Source organism: Coregonus clupeaformis, chromosome 8 (genome assembly GCF_020615455.1).
Source record: "Coregonus clupeaformis isolate EN_2021a chromosome 8, ASM2061545v1, whole genome shotgun sequence".
In the NCBI taxonomy this organism is placed as follows: domain Eukaryota; kingdom Metazoa; phylum Chordata; class Actinopteri; order Salmoniformes; family Salmonidae; genus Coregonus; species Coregonus clupeaformis.
In genome coordinates, this window is record NC_059199.1 from 47858367 (window position 1) to 47872954 (window position 14588).

General features: G+C 47.1%; 1 protein-coding gene across 3 annotated transcripts; it reads right to left on the reverse strand.

The window, feature by feature from the left end:
- Positions 1 to 478: 478 nt before the first annotated feature.
- On the reverse strand, positions 479 to 6404 carry LOC121572871 (nucleolar protein dao-5). Of its 3 annotated transcripts, none has more exons than XM_041884903.2 (9): positions 6203 to 6404; positions 5983 to 6117; positions 5553 to 5702; positions 5239 to 5421; positions 2893 to 3036; positions 2629 to 2781; positions 2350 to 2520; positions 2070 to 2231; positions 479 to 1856 (listed from the first exon to the last, which is right to left on the reverse strand). In XM_041884903.2, exons 1-9 carry the CDS (start codon positions 6219 to 6221, stop codon positions 1762 to 1764), a joined length of 1212 nt encoding a protein of 403 aa, XP_041740837.1. In that variant the 5' UTR covers positions 6222 to 6404; the 3' UTR covers positions 479 to 1761. The 3 variants fall into 3 exon arrangements, with proteins under 3 accessions (XP_041740837.1, XP_041740836.1, XP_041740838.1); XM_041884902.2 differs by having other exon boundaries at positions 479 to 1919; positions 6203 to 6403; XM_041884904.2 differs by lacking the exon at positions 2350 to 2520 and having other exon boundaries at positions 479 to 1919.
- Positions 6405 to 14588: the final 8184 nt, after the last annotated feature.

Genomic DNA, 14588 nt, shown 5'->3' on the forward strand with positions numbered 1-14588 from the left:
AAAATGTATCACATCCTTGTGAAAATTGCACCAAAGCGATACTTTTTTTTCTTCCTAAGACCGGGAAACCAACAATAGAGGAGCACCTGAAAAAGACGGAAGAAACTGTTGATTTATGCCAACTCGGGAAAAAGTCACAATGAAGGGAATTTTTTAATAAGTCGTTCTACTCCATCTTTATGAATTCATTCATTCATCAATGCTCATTCATTTCCTTATACTGTACATTGTATTGTCTATATCACATAAGGTTTCATTGTTCATGTCATACATCTCAGGTTTCTGAAGCGTACCCATGTATCACTATGACTGATATACGGTTGTCTGTCTTAGCTACCATATTGTTTTCATGTTGGGTTGCTACCTTGCTGTGTTGTCGTGTGTAGCTGCCATGCTATGTTGTTGTCTTAGGTCTCTCTTTATGTAGTGTTGTGTTGTCTCTCTTGTTGTGATGTGTGTTTGGTCCTATATTTATTTATATATTTATTTGTTTAATCCCAGCCCCCGGCCCCGCAGGAGGCCTTTTGGTAGGTCGTCATTATAAATAAGATTTGTTCTTAACTGACTTGCCTAGTTAAATAAAGGTAAAATAAAAAAATAAAGATGAATGCACTAACAGTAAGTTGCTCTGGATAAGAGCGTCTGCTAATTGACAGAAATGTATTACACGCTCTTTCAGTCGCACAAATTCTAGTGGATTTACAATATACATTTGAGGGTTTCCAGTCCACCATAACATTATGTGTTCCAACTTCGACACAAAATTTGCCTCATGTTACAGATGCTGTCTCAGTGAAGAAGCTGGAATCCTTTGCCGATTAATATCTCCCATAGAAGTGAAGGTGTGTTTTTTGGTAATGACTAAGACAAATAGGAAACTTCTGTTCTTTTAATAAAAATTGTGAAAACAATCCATTAATAAAAAAAAGTGTAATGTCATCTCACACAATTGAATGGTAAGCCATTACATAGCTGGACTGAAACAAGCACATCTATAGTTTCAGTTTTCGAAAATGAATAGTACTGCTCCCTATTTGATGGTACATTCCAGTCTAAATGAATAGTACTGCTCCCTATTTGATGGTACATTCCAGTCTAAATGAATAGTACTGCTCCCTATTTGATGGTACATTCCAGTCTAAATAAATAGTACTGCTCCCTATTTGATGGTACATTCCAGTCTAAATGAATAGTACTGCTCCCTATTTGATGGTACATTCCAGTCTAAATGAATAGTACTGCTCCCTATTTGATGGTACATTCCAGTCTAAATAAATAGTACTGCTCCCTATTTGATGGTACATTCCAGTCTAAATAAATAGTACTGCTCCCTATTTGATGGTACATTCCAGTCTAAATGAATAGGGTCAGGTACTGCATTTATCACACAAATGTACTCTAATTCATTATGCTGGAGACCCATAATTGGTAACAATTAAAAATAAATCAGGCCTATTGTTTGGAGTGAGTCAACTTTTGCATGGCCATAAATATACTATAAAACATGCTACCACGAGCATCCATGTGGTAAACATGATACAAAAATAAATAAAAGTTATACAAAAAATAAAAACACTAAAGATTCAAACATGAAAATAGATATCCCAGATCACCTAATATTTAGAAAACTCACATATTTTCACCATAACACAGTAAACTCAAGCAAGAAAAAAAGGTGTTGTGTCAGTAACTATTGTGCCATCTTTGACAAGTTTGTTACTGAATGCTGTCGTCCTAAAATGTACTATTCCTGTATCTTTACTAGTCCATGATAATGACTGGGTTTCCAACCATCTTTATCAAAGGTTCATCGTCAGAGAAGTCTTGTGACTGATTTCTCTTCTCTGCCATAGCTTCTGGTGAAGAATGAGGGGGATTCGTGACCATTTTTAACAAGATTTCATCATCGGAGTTCTCCTCTTCCATATAAATACACAAAAAACAAATAAGTACAGCATAATAGGTAGACAATGACAGATTTCAATGTTATTTATCAAACAGTGCAGCTCTCGACTATGTCAAAGATACTCCAAATGGGAAGGGAAATATACAATAAGAGGAATTCTTACCTGCACTTCTTTCGCCCGCGTTTCCCACATTGGCTCTACAGTGATCTTCCAAGGCTTCTTTAGTGTCACATCTCTCCAGAATAACCATCAGGGTCTTCATTGGTGGATTTCTCACCATCTTCTTAATCAAGGGCTCATCATCTGATCTATCATCCAAAGACCCTGATAAAGCAATACAAATCAACTATTGCATAACAAGACTCAACCTAATCTATTCTAGGGTGTTTTTAGGATTGCTTTGAAATCCCTGCTTTGACAAGTGCTGAAAAAGTATTAACACCTTCACTCGTGCTTTGAACATATTTGGTGCTCCATCTATTGACTGCTTTGTTTGTCTTTCCTGGCACACTCCTCTTCTTTACTGGTGTCGTGGTCTTCTTTACAGCTTTAAGAGGCTTTTTAGCTAGACTAATTAAGGGCTCATCATCAGAATCAGAATTCACCTCTTCCTCTGAAAATTCAAACAGGATAAAAGGAAAGACAGAGAGACCCATCTAAAACATGATCTGCCAGCATACTCAGCAATATTTGTAAAAATGTGCTCTGTAGGAGAAGTTACCTCTGCTTGTTTTGCCTTCACTTCGACTACAGTTGTTGCCATTGGACTCCTTAGCGACACACCTCTTCACTATTGTCCTCACAGTGTCTTTAGATGGAGACCTCCTGGTTAGATTAATCAATGGTTCATCATCTGAGCTGTCATTGGAGGACTCTGACCATGCAATCAGAACACAAGACTATTGGATTAGAATCAAGGATACAACTGTCAGAAATATTATGCCATAGTGAAAGCATATAGACAAGAGGTGCTATGTGTTCTCACCTATACTCCTGTTGTGTTTTTTAAGAACTTTACTGGGCTTTTTAATGCCGTGTGTTTTTCTGGCTGTTGTAGGGAGCGTCTTTGTTTGGGTTTGTGTCTTGATCTTGATCAATGGCACATCATCGGAGCTGTCACCTGATGAGTCTGGTTACATAGACGATAAGATGAACAGGAAAAGCAAGATTAGCACCCGCTAAAGCCATTTAGTAAATTTCTGTATATGAATCAAATCCAATTTTATTGGTCACATGCGCCGAATACAACAGGTGTAGACTTCACAGTGAAATGCTTTCTTACGAGCCCATTCCCAACAATGCAGAGTTAAAAAAGTAGGCAAATATTTGCTAAATAAAAAGGAAATAGTAACAACAAAAACAATAACGAGGCTATATGCAATGAGTACCAGTACCGAGTCAATGTGCAGGGGTACGAGGTAGTTGAGGTAATACATGTGGGTAGGGGTAAAAGTGACTAGGCAATCAGGATAGATAATAAACAGAGTAGCAGCAGCGTATGTGAAGAGTGTGAAAGTGTGAGTGTGTGAGTGTGTGTGGCGTCAATATGTATGTGTGAGTGTGTTTTGTGTCTGAGCATATGTAGTGTGTGTGTGTGTGTGTGTGTGTTGGAGTGTCAGTGTAGTATGTGTGAGTGTTTGGGTAGAGTCTAGTGAATGTGCATAGAGCCAGTGTAAAACAATTAAGATAAATAAATGAAAGGGGATCAATGTAAATACTCCAGTTGGCCATTTGATTAACTTTTCTGCAGTCTTATGGCATGGGGGTAGAAGCTGTTCAGGAGCCTTATGGTCCCAGACTTGGTGCTCCAATACTGCTTGCCGTGCGGTAGCAGAGAGAACAGTCTATGACTAGGGTGGCGGGAGTCTTAGGGCCTTCCTCTGACACCGCCTGGTATAGAGGTCCTGGATGGCAGGAAGCTTGGTCCCAGTGATGTACTGGGCCATACGCGCTACCCTCTGTAGCGCCTTGCGGTCGGATGCCGAGCAGTTGCCATACCAAGCGGTGATGCAGCCAGTCAAGATGCTCTCAATGGTGCAGCTGTATAACTTTTTGAGGATCTGAGGACCCATGACAAATCTTTTAAGATCAGCCAGGGGGAAGAGGCGTTGTCCTTGGTCCTTAGTGATGTGGACACCAAGGAACTTGAAGCGCACGACCCGCTCCACTACAGCCCCGTCGATGTGAATGGGGGCGTTCGGCCCTACGCTTCCTGTAGTCCATGATAGTCTTGCTGACGTTGAGGGAGAGGTTGTTGTCCTGGCACCACACTGCCAGGTCTCTGACCTCCCTATAGGCTGTCTCATCGTCGTCTGTGATCAGGCCTACCACCGTCATGTCGTCGGCAAACTTAATGATGGTGTTGGAGTCATGCGCGGCCACGCATTTGTGTGTGAACAGGGAGTACAGGAGGGGACTTAGCAGGAGGGGACTGTGTTGAGGGTCAGCGTGGCGGATGTGTTGCCTACCCTCACCACCTTGGGGCGGCCCGTCAGGAAGTCCAGGATCCAGTTGCAGAGGGAGGTGTTCAGTCCCAGGGTCCTTAGCTTAGTGATGAGCTTGGAGGGCACTATGATGTTGAACGCTGAGCTGTAGTCAATGAACAGCATTTTCACGTAGGTGTTCCTTTTGTCCAGGTGGGAAAGGGCAGTGTGGAGTACAACAGATATTACATAATCTGTGGATCTGTTGGTGCCACAGGAGGTTGGTGGCACCTTAATTGGGGAGGATGGGCTCGTGGTAATGGCTGGAGCAGAATAGGTGGAATGGTATCAAATACATCAAACACAAGGTTTCCATGTGTTTGATGCCATTCCATTTGCTCCGTTCCGGCCATTATTATGAGCCGCCCTCCCTCAGCAGCTCGTCTGGTAGGCTCGCGACACTGGGCAGCTCTCAGCTGGGTTTCCCTTTGTAATCCATGATAGTTTGCAACCCCTACCACATCCAACGAGCATCAGAGCCGGTTTAGTAGGATTCGAGCTTAGTCCTGTATTGACACTTTGCCTGTTTGATTGTTCATCTTAGGGCGTAGCGGGATTTCTTATAAGTGTCCGGATTAGTGTCCTGTTTCTTGAAAGCGGCAGCTCTAGCCTTTAGCTCAGTGCAGATGTTGCCTGTAATCCATGGCTTCTGGTTGGGATATGTACGTAAGGTCACTGTGGCGACAACGTCGTCGATGCACTTATTAATGAAGCTGGTGACTGATGGATGTGGTAAACTCCTCAATGCCATCTGATGAATCCCGGAACATATACCTGTCTGTGCTAGCGAAACAGTCCTGTAGCTTACAAATATAGGCTAGATACAAGAATTGAGGAACTAGTCTCACCTGTGCATATGTTATGAGTGTTCTGGATGTTATTTCTGCGCTTCTTCACATCGTTCACCTCTCTGGCTGTGTTGAAGGGTCTCTTTTTGAATGGTAACGATGTCTGTTTAGGGAGCTTTTTAACCATCTTTATCAAGGGTTCATTGTCTGAGCTGTCATAGGAGTCCTCATCCTGGGTTGAACCTATAATTACAACATAGACCAAACAAATTGATGCCTCCTTCCATTCATCCATTCAGAATAGTAGTGTGTGTGTATATGTATTTTACAGTATTCAGGACATACATTTAGAGGAGCTAGAGAGAGGTTCTCACCTGCGATCTTGTTGTTTGTCTTCTGGATGCCATTACCTGTTCCTCTTTTGATATAAGTAGTCCCTGGCCTCTTTGCTTGTACAGTGGCTTTTTTAGGTCTGGGAAGTCTCTTCAACAACTTCGTCAAGGGTTCATCATCTGAGGTGTCACCTAACCCGAATCACACAAACAGCAAATATCAACATATTACTCTAAATAAGGTAAATTCCCTTACGAAAAAAGAATGCAGTCAGAGTCAGTATACCTGCAGTTAGAGTGCGGTATAACTGCAGTATGCTGCAAATACTGCGTCCAAAATAAGTTTTTTTTGTTTGTTTATCTGCAATTACTGCGTCCAAAATACCACAGTTGACTGCAATTACTGCACTTTGTAAGGGCTGCTTTATTTAATAGGTGTTTATAAAGGTTTTCATTTCACATGTTCTCTCACCTGAATCTTGTCTAGTGATGTTCAGCCTTTTTTTACCCTGGGTCTCATTGGGCTGGGGCATCTTCTTTATTAATGCAATCAAGGGTTCATCACCGGAGGAGCTTTCATTTAAGGACTCTGACGGTAACGTTACAGCTATAAAAAATAAAAACATGTTAGACGTGAACACAAATAATAAAACGAATATAGGTAATTGTATAGATTCAAGGGGCATATTCACCTGTGCGTATATCCACCATGTTTTCGCCTTGTAATAATATGACAATGTAGCTAGCTATTTACGCAAAAGGTCGATGTGCCAAGAGCCTTTTCCACGAGTTGCAAGACTGCAAGATTTCAATGTCCTTTTGTTTACACTTGCTAGAAAGCCCGCTGTCCTTCTTTGATGACATCATGGTCCAGACTTTTGTTTTCAAAATTGAAACTACCGCGACGTATTCATTACGCCGATTCTGTTGCAAAACGTTTCTTAAACGGAAGCAAACGGAACGAAACGGGAAGGGACCTTCCTGAATTTGTCCAATGGAAACTCTGTTTGGACTAATGATTACAACCCTGTAGTGTGTACTTTGCAGCTAGTTAGAAATCATTGCAGTCTACCTTCAGTCTCAATTAAGTGAGGCAGTCGTAATTTAGGGCAGTTTGGTTCATTTATTAACCTGCACGTTTAATGAATGACATGTTCAAACATGGTAACATCTGACAGAATATGGAGGAACATGATAGAAAACAAAACAACAATCAAACCCATGTTGTGGTAGCCTACCAATAAAGCCTCAATTACTTGAAGAGAGAGTAAGGGTAGGATGTAAAAAGCACACCTGAAAGACCAGGGGCCTCATGTACAAAGACTTGCGTTGAATTCATACTAAAACATTGCGTACGGACAAAGCCATAAATGTGCGTACGCACCAAAAAAATCTGATGTATGAATCTCTGCGTACGCAGCATTCCACATACATTCTCTTTGTACATCCCAATCAACGCGAAATTGAGCGCACATGCACGAGCACCACACCACACCCTGTCTCCTCCCTCAATTAAATCAATTTAAATATGGTAATTAGTCCAATTTGGCAAAAGAAACCTGCAAGAACATGGCTAAAGCAAGCAAGAAACGAAATTTCACTGAAAACGAATTAGAGGTGCTACTATCAGAGGTAGAAACAAGAAAAAATATTTTATTTGGAAATCTGTCCTCTGGAATTAATAACAAAAGAAAGAAAAAAGAGTGGGCGAGTTTGTCTGATGCCGTCAACGCGGTGGGATCTGAGAGTCGCACCGTAAATGAACTGAAGAAGAAATGGTCAGACATAAAGGTGGAAGTTAAGCGGAGAACTGCTGCGCACCGACAAAGTGTGGGCAGAACAGGCGGTGGTACAGGGACCGATGAACTTGCACCCTTTGATCAGAGTTGCCTCTATTGTAGGAGACACGTTAATCTCTGGAATCGTATCCGCTGATGTAGGAGACTCGGATATACTACAGGACTGCCAGCAAGGTGACTCAGATTTATTTCCTTAACTTTGATATACATAGCCAGCCACCGTTTAATTTTAAAATGCATGCAATATAGCAAAAGGTACACCAGAGATTTCACGTATCCACTGCTTTTATTGCAAATGCGTGTACCCATTAATAAGGAACAGACTCAAATTACTGTTAAGATGTGCCTGTGTTTAATTGGACTTAGGAACCGCAGGAACGTCCACTGGCACGCACTCAGAGTCCGCACCACCTGAGCAGCCAGAGCCCATTCAGTCCAGCGTCTCCCGTGTCTCTAATGTTCCCCCAGTGCTGAAGCCCGTCCATCTGGCCGTGTCTTGACGCATGCTGTTCTGGAGTCACAACAACAAATTGTTAGGGCCATTGAAGAAATGAACAGTCACCTTAAAAATGTCACTGACGCACTCACAGAAATAAGCCATTCATTAAAAGAATTGGTCAAAAAAATGAACTTTGTGTCTGAGTACCATTTATATTGTCGCAATTACACGTTGACGGGCCTGAATGGCTTGTTGATTGTGCTGCACATATACTGGTCCTGGGTCAGGGTCATCTGGCGGTGCCCCCACCTCACCAAGGGGTATGCCATGCCTGTGCGCGACATTGTGCAGCACTCCACAGGCCAGTATGATGCGGCAAACCTTGTCAGGGCGGTATAACAGCATCCCCCGGTCCTGTCAAGGCAGCGCCACCGACATTTCAGCTGCCCAATCGCCCGCTCCACAACTGACCGAGTGCGGGAATGGGCATCATTGTATCTGCGCTCTCGGTCAGTTTGTGGGTTGGTGAGGGGGTTAACAGCCACGTCTTTAGTGGATAACCACTGTCTCCTGATGGGCAGTAATAATAATTACAGACACAAACATTTTACTTTTAGATAGAACCATACATTTAAATGCATAACTTACCAAGTAGCCACCCATCGCGCACCCTGCCAGCTTGGAGTCTCATCCCAACCATGCTGTTTGTAAGGATATATGAATCATGGGTTGACCCAGGCCACCTTGCCACAATATTTGTTAGGCGCATTTGTGCATCACATATAATCTGCACATTTATTGAATGGAAATGTTTCCGATTCACATATGCAAATTCGTCTTCAGATGGCGCCTTTATAGCAATATGTGTGCAGTCGATCGCTCCGATTACATTAGGAAAACCGGCTATCGCTGCAAATTGCGCTTTGATGTTTGGCTGGTCACCTGCATCGTATGGGAACGTTATATACCTGGTAGACAAGCGGATGATGCCGTCCCATACAGGTGGCATTGCACGGCTCAAACACGACTGGCTTATTCCTGAGCGGTCTGCCAGTTCTCTTTGGAAAGAACCGGTTGCTAGGAAACCAAGTGTAGTAAGCACCTGTAAAGGAACGGGTAATGCGTGGCTCCTCACTGTCTCTCTTTCCAAATTCGGACCCAACACAGCGCAGAGCTCCAAGAGTATAGCCCTTGGAAATCTGAAACGGCTGATGAGCCAGTCATCGTCGTGGGCCAGAAAATCACCGTGGTCCCTAAAAACTCGTTCTCTCCGGATTTGTCCATTGAAAATGTCTTCTAATAAAGCCAAAGCTGCCATTGCTAGACGGGTTGTATCAATTTTCACATCCTTTATATATGTTCTTACTTAATTGCATAATTAATAGAATATTCTAATAAGACTCGTGTGACAATAATATGGCAAATCATTTATCAATTACAAATTATAAGCAATATCTGGCAGGTGCGATAGAACAGTTCGTAGTGTAATGTTTGCCACTTCACTTTATTGCCTCTATGAGTCGCCAACGGACAAACATCACAAAAATGTAGGTACGCCAGGCCTGAAGTTTACGTGGAAGAACGCACATTCTTACGTTAATTTCACTGTTAGTACATCTGACCGTGAACGTGAAAGCTGGCGTACGCCGTGTTTTCGTGCGTACGCAAGATTGATACATGAGGCCCCTGGTCATGATTCCTGCATTTTCACAGACCATGTAACCACAATACATGTTTCGGGTCTGTGTTAATGGTTCTCTGCTTTTTTGCAGGTAAATTCATTAACACTTCCACAGAAGGGTTAGCTGACAACGTCATGAAAACAATGCACAAGCTTCCATGTGGCAGAAGTCTGTGTGTTGTTGTGATTCTGGATTGCCAGATAGCTAGCTAGCAACAATGAGTATGGTTACATGCACACAATAATGCAATTATTGTGAACAGTTAGATTAAAACGTTTAAAGGCTTTGCACGTTTTAAGAAAAAAATATTCCCTAATAATCCTGTTTACATGGACACATCTGAAATCTGGCTACCTGATGGCACTCTAATAAATGCAGAAAATCTCCAATCAAAATAAACGTTCTACCACAGCGAGCATGTTATTTTTAGGAAGCATATTTGATTCCGAGGGCGAACATATAAAATGTGTATGTGAAAACTACTTTAAGAAGCATACATTTAGTTGTTCCGAACTCACGCTCGGCTGGTGCTAGCGCATGCAAATCAAAAACACAGCTGGAACGCCGATTAAGGGGTTTACGTGTCCTAATAATTTGAATGATTGCTCAGAAAACCAGGTGTTTTAATCAGCGTATGCTTACTTCGATTTGGACCTTACGCCGATTAAGATAAGCAGAGTCAGGTGTTTACATGACTATTGCATAATCTCCCTATAATCAGTTTAATAGCTAATTATTACGGTGTATGTAAACGTACTCAATGACAAGAAGCTGCAATGTGGGGAATCGTCGGTGGCTCGTTTCAGCTAGATTTATCTTGTTCTTGATACTGTAGCGACCCGCACAGACAGCTGTGTGTTATGTGTTAGGCTAGTAGATGGTTGTGTTGTACCTACCAGTACCCAGTGTTCGCGGGGTCCGACATGTCAATCAACCTGCTATCTGCCAATCACGGGAATGCCTGGAATGTTCTGATGCCGGGCATCCTGGCGGTTGGCGGAGTGGCGTGGAGGGGGGTTGGGCAGGGGGATGGAGCATTGGAAGTTAAGACCAGGTTTAGCCTTTGTTCTCTCTCTTTTTACGTCTGGGCTTCACAAGAGAAGGTCACGATTGGCTTGTGGGTTATCTTTCATTTATTTGGCGTGGGCTACGGCCAAACAGTAGCCTGTGTAAAGTTGGTTTAATAAACCGGTCCATTCGTAAACTCAATCCTCTGTCTGGACAGTTGTTCTTTTATGATCTAGTCAGGTCATTACATTGGTGTCAGAAGTAAAAACGTTGATAAAAGTTAGCCAGCTAGCTAGCTGACTTCTGTGGCTAGCTACCGTAGGTGAGAACGGGGGTTGAAGATGCTTCGAGGGAATCCGAAAGTGAAGGTGGAGGTAGGGGACGATTATGGCCAAGGAGGTGCGTGTGCATGGACGTCGGGGGTTCTGGCTGAGGAGATCGCCAGGGCATCGGAGCCCAGAGGCCGCTTGAGGGAGGACGTTAGCGTGATGGCGGCTGAAGCGGGCATGAGTGCTTCGTCGACTGTGTTTCGCGCAGATTCTGGTGGGCGGACCGAAGGGGTGACGTCGACGCGGCGGGACGAGGAATCTGGGGCTCAGGATGTAAACAAACATGGAGGCGCCCAGTTCCCGGCTGCGTCCGTATCCGTTAAGACCCCAAAGTATTCCGGTAAGGCGGATTGGGAAGCTTTTCATGCTCAGTTTGAACTGTTAGCTCATTTTAGGGGGTGGTCGGATGAAGATAGGGCACTGCAGTTGGCTTTATGCCTCAAGGATGAAGCTCTGGCCTGTTTGATATTGATTAGCCCCGAGGACAGACGTGATTATGGTGCTTTAGTGGGAGCACTGAGGAGGCGCTATGGACAGTGTGTACAGCCCGGGCTACTGCGCTCCGAACTGATTAATAGACGCAGGCAGCCTGGAGAGCCTCTACGGGTGCTAGCTAATGACATTGAGAGCCTCTCTCGGCGGGCATATGCTCACATGCCCCCCTCCGTGCAGAGCGAGCTAGCACGGGACCAGTTCATACAGGCGCTCTCTCCTACGGAGCTGCGCATACAGACCCAGCTGGCTCATCCTGAGTCATTGCAGGTAGCCTTGGAGATGGCTTTGGAGAGGGAGCTGGTGTGGGCTGGGGCTTCAGCTGGGGCTTTGGTGGGGGTGCAGGGAGACAGACCCTCTGTGCGAGCTGGGGGGCAGAGCAGCCCGGAGCCGGAAAAGCCTGCATGGGTGGCTGAAATGACAGAACTCATTCGTGCTGTGTCGCTACAGGCGGCACGAAACACACGCCCTGGTCCCAGGGTCTGCTGGGGTTGTGGCCAGCCAGGCCATCTGTGCCGAGATTGCCCCATGTCCCCCAGAGCTCAGGGGAAACGGCTCGGGGTCCGCATAGACCGGGTAGTGCGGACCCCTGGCTTTCTATCCCAACCACCATCTTCTTCAGGAGGAGCCCACCGGCACAGACGGGGAAGCAAGGCTCCACTTCCCCCAGAAGCAGACGAGGGCAAGCGGATGGAGCCTGTTGTTGTGGTGGGCCGGACCTGTGTTGGGGACTTTTGTCATGTCCCTGTCACTGTGGAGGGGGTGCCCTGCTCCGCCCTGGTGGACACTGGGTCCACAGTAACCCTGGTGAGGCCAGATATTGTGCCAGGTTGGACTCAGTGTGAGCCTACAACTGTGCAGCTCCGCACAGTCACAGGTGAGCTGGCACCCATGAAAGGGAAGGGAATAATGACTCTGACAGTAGGGGGCAGGACTGTGCGTCATCCTGTGTGGGTGGTGGCTGTGCAGGACCCTTGTATCCTGGGGTTGGACTTTCTTAGGAGCACAGGCTGCCAGTTAGACCTAAATAGGGGCACACTGAGCTTCCAGGGAGGGCCGGAGGTCACCATGGCCCCTAATGTCACATTCACTCAACCCAACAAACCCTTTACTCCAACAGTTAAAGCGGCAGAGACTCATGGCTGCCCCCCTCCCCCCACATCTGGGTGTGACTTTTCCCCAGCCCCCCCTGTCACCTACGGCGTTTGCGTTACATTCCCCAGCTACCTCCACGACACAGTCCTCTGTGAGCCCGGGCCGCGCCCCCAGCCCAGCTACCCCAGATGGGAGGGGAGAGGACACTGTCTGCAGTGAGGGAGATATGGGGGGAGGAACTGTGTTGGTCTTGACCCCGAGCAGCAGGAACGGTTGAGGCAGTTGCTGTTTGAATTCAGAGACAGCTTTGCGCTGAGTGAGGAAGAGGTGGGTCAGACTCATCTGGTGCAGCATGAGATCGACACAGGTGATGCTCGACCTATCAAGATGCGTCCCGCCGTATCCCGCTGGCACGCCAGGAGGCGGCAGACAAGGCTGTGTTGGAGATGCAGCGGGCAGACTTCATTGAGCCCTCAGACAGCCCCTGGGCGGCGCCAGTCGTCATGGTTCCGAAGAAGGGGGGCAAGCTGAGGTTCTGTGCGGACTACAGGCGGCTGAATGAGGTAACCAGGAAGGACTCATACCCCATACCACGTATCGATGAGTCGCTGGACCTGGTTAGGGGGTCCTCCTGGTTCTCCTCACTAGACCTCCGCAGTGGCTACTGGCAGGTGCCCCTCTCCCCAGAGGCCAGAGCCAAAACTGCGTTCTCCACTAACAGAGGACACTGGCAGTTCAAGGTCCTGTGCTTTGGCCTGTGCAACGCTCCAGCTACTTTTGAGCGTTTGATGGACAGGGTGCTGGATGGCATCCCCCGACAGCAGTGTCCTGGTATACCTCGATGACATCCTGGCCCATGGCAGCTCCTTCCAGTCAGCCCTGGGGGCGCACGGTGTGTGCTGGAGAGGGTGGCTGCCGCAGGTCTGAAGCTCCACCCCGAGAAGTGCCACTTCATGAGGAGAGAGGTGTCCTTCTTGGGCCACTGAGTGGGGAAGGAGGGGATCAGCACCATGGAGGACAAGGTAGCGGCTGTCAGAGACTGGCCCACCCCCACCGACCAGCGTCAGCTGAAGAGCTTCCTGGGCCTGGCCTCGTACTACAGGAGGTTTGTACGGGGCTTCTCAGCGTTGCTGCTCCACTGAACCGCCTGCTGCCGAAGGACAAGGCTTTCACTTGGACAGTGGAGTGTGAGGAGGCGTTCAACACCCTCAAACGTGCACTGATCGAGGCCCCGTGCCGCCCCCCTGACCTCACATTGCCCTTTATCCTGGACACAGACGCGAGCAATGTGGGCATGGGTGGGGTGCTGGCCCAGGTGGGGCCAGAGGGGGAGAGAGCGGTGGCGTACTTCAGCAAAGCATTTGACAAACATGAGCGCCGCTACTGTCACCAGCGGGAGCTCTTGGCTGTTGTGGCTTCCGTCAAACACTTCAAGTACTACCTGGGTGGTCTGCCCTTTACTGTAAGGACTGACCACTCTGCTCTCCAGTGGCTCATGTCTTTCAGAGAGCCAGAGGGGCAGGTGGCACGCTGGTTGGAGGAGCTTCAGCCGTATGACTTCACGGTGGTGCACAGGGCAGGGGCACGCCACTCCAACGCCGACGCCATGTCCCGTCGGCCCTGTACTGCAGACGGCTGCCGCCACTGTGAACGGAGAGAGGGACGGGGAGAGAGCTGTGTGCAGAGGAGGGGGTCTGTGCCACAGTGTGTCGGGCGAGCGGGCCTGTCTGCTGTGAGCTGCAGACTGTCGACGTGGCTGAATGGGGGGCAGCAGCAGGGACGGGACACAGACCTACAGCCAGTGCTACAGTGGGTAGAGGCGCAGGTGAGGCCACCATGGGAAGAGGTGACAGCGCTCTCACTCGCGACCAAAGGGTTGTGGTCAAAGTTTGAGCGACTGCGGCTGGCTGATGGCGTGTTACAGCGGGCATGGAAGGAGTCAGCTACGGGGGAGGAGAGGTGGCAGGTGGTGGTCCCAAAAGCATTGCGGGAGGCTGTGCTCCAGAGTACTCATGGGGGGGGTGGGGACTGGACACTTTGGGGTCACAAAAACACTGCGCCGCCTCCGTCAAGGCTTTTACTGGGGGCAGCACAAGAGGGATGTGGAAGACTTTGCCGCCGCTGTGACAACTGCACAGCGAGAAAGGGCCCCCCAGGCCGCTCTCATGCTCAGCTCCAACAGTTCCCAGTGGGGGCTCCCATGGAGAGGGTGGGAGTGGATGTAGTTGGGCCGT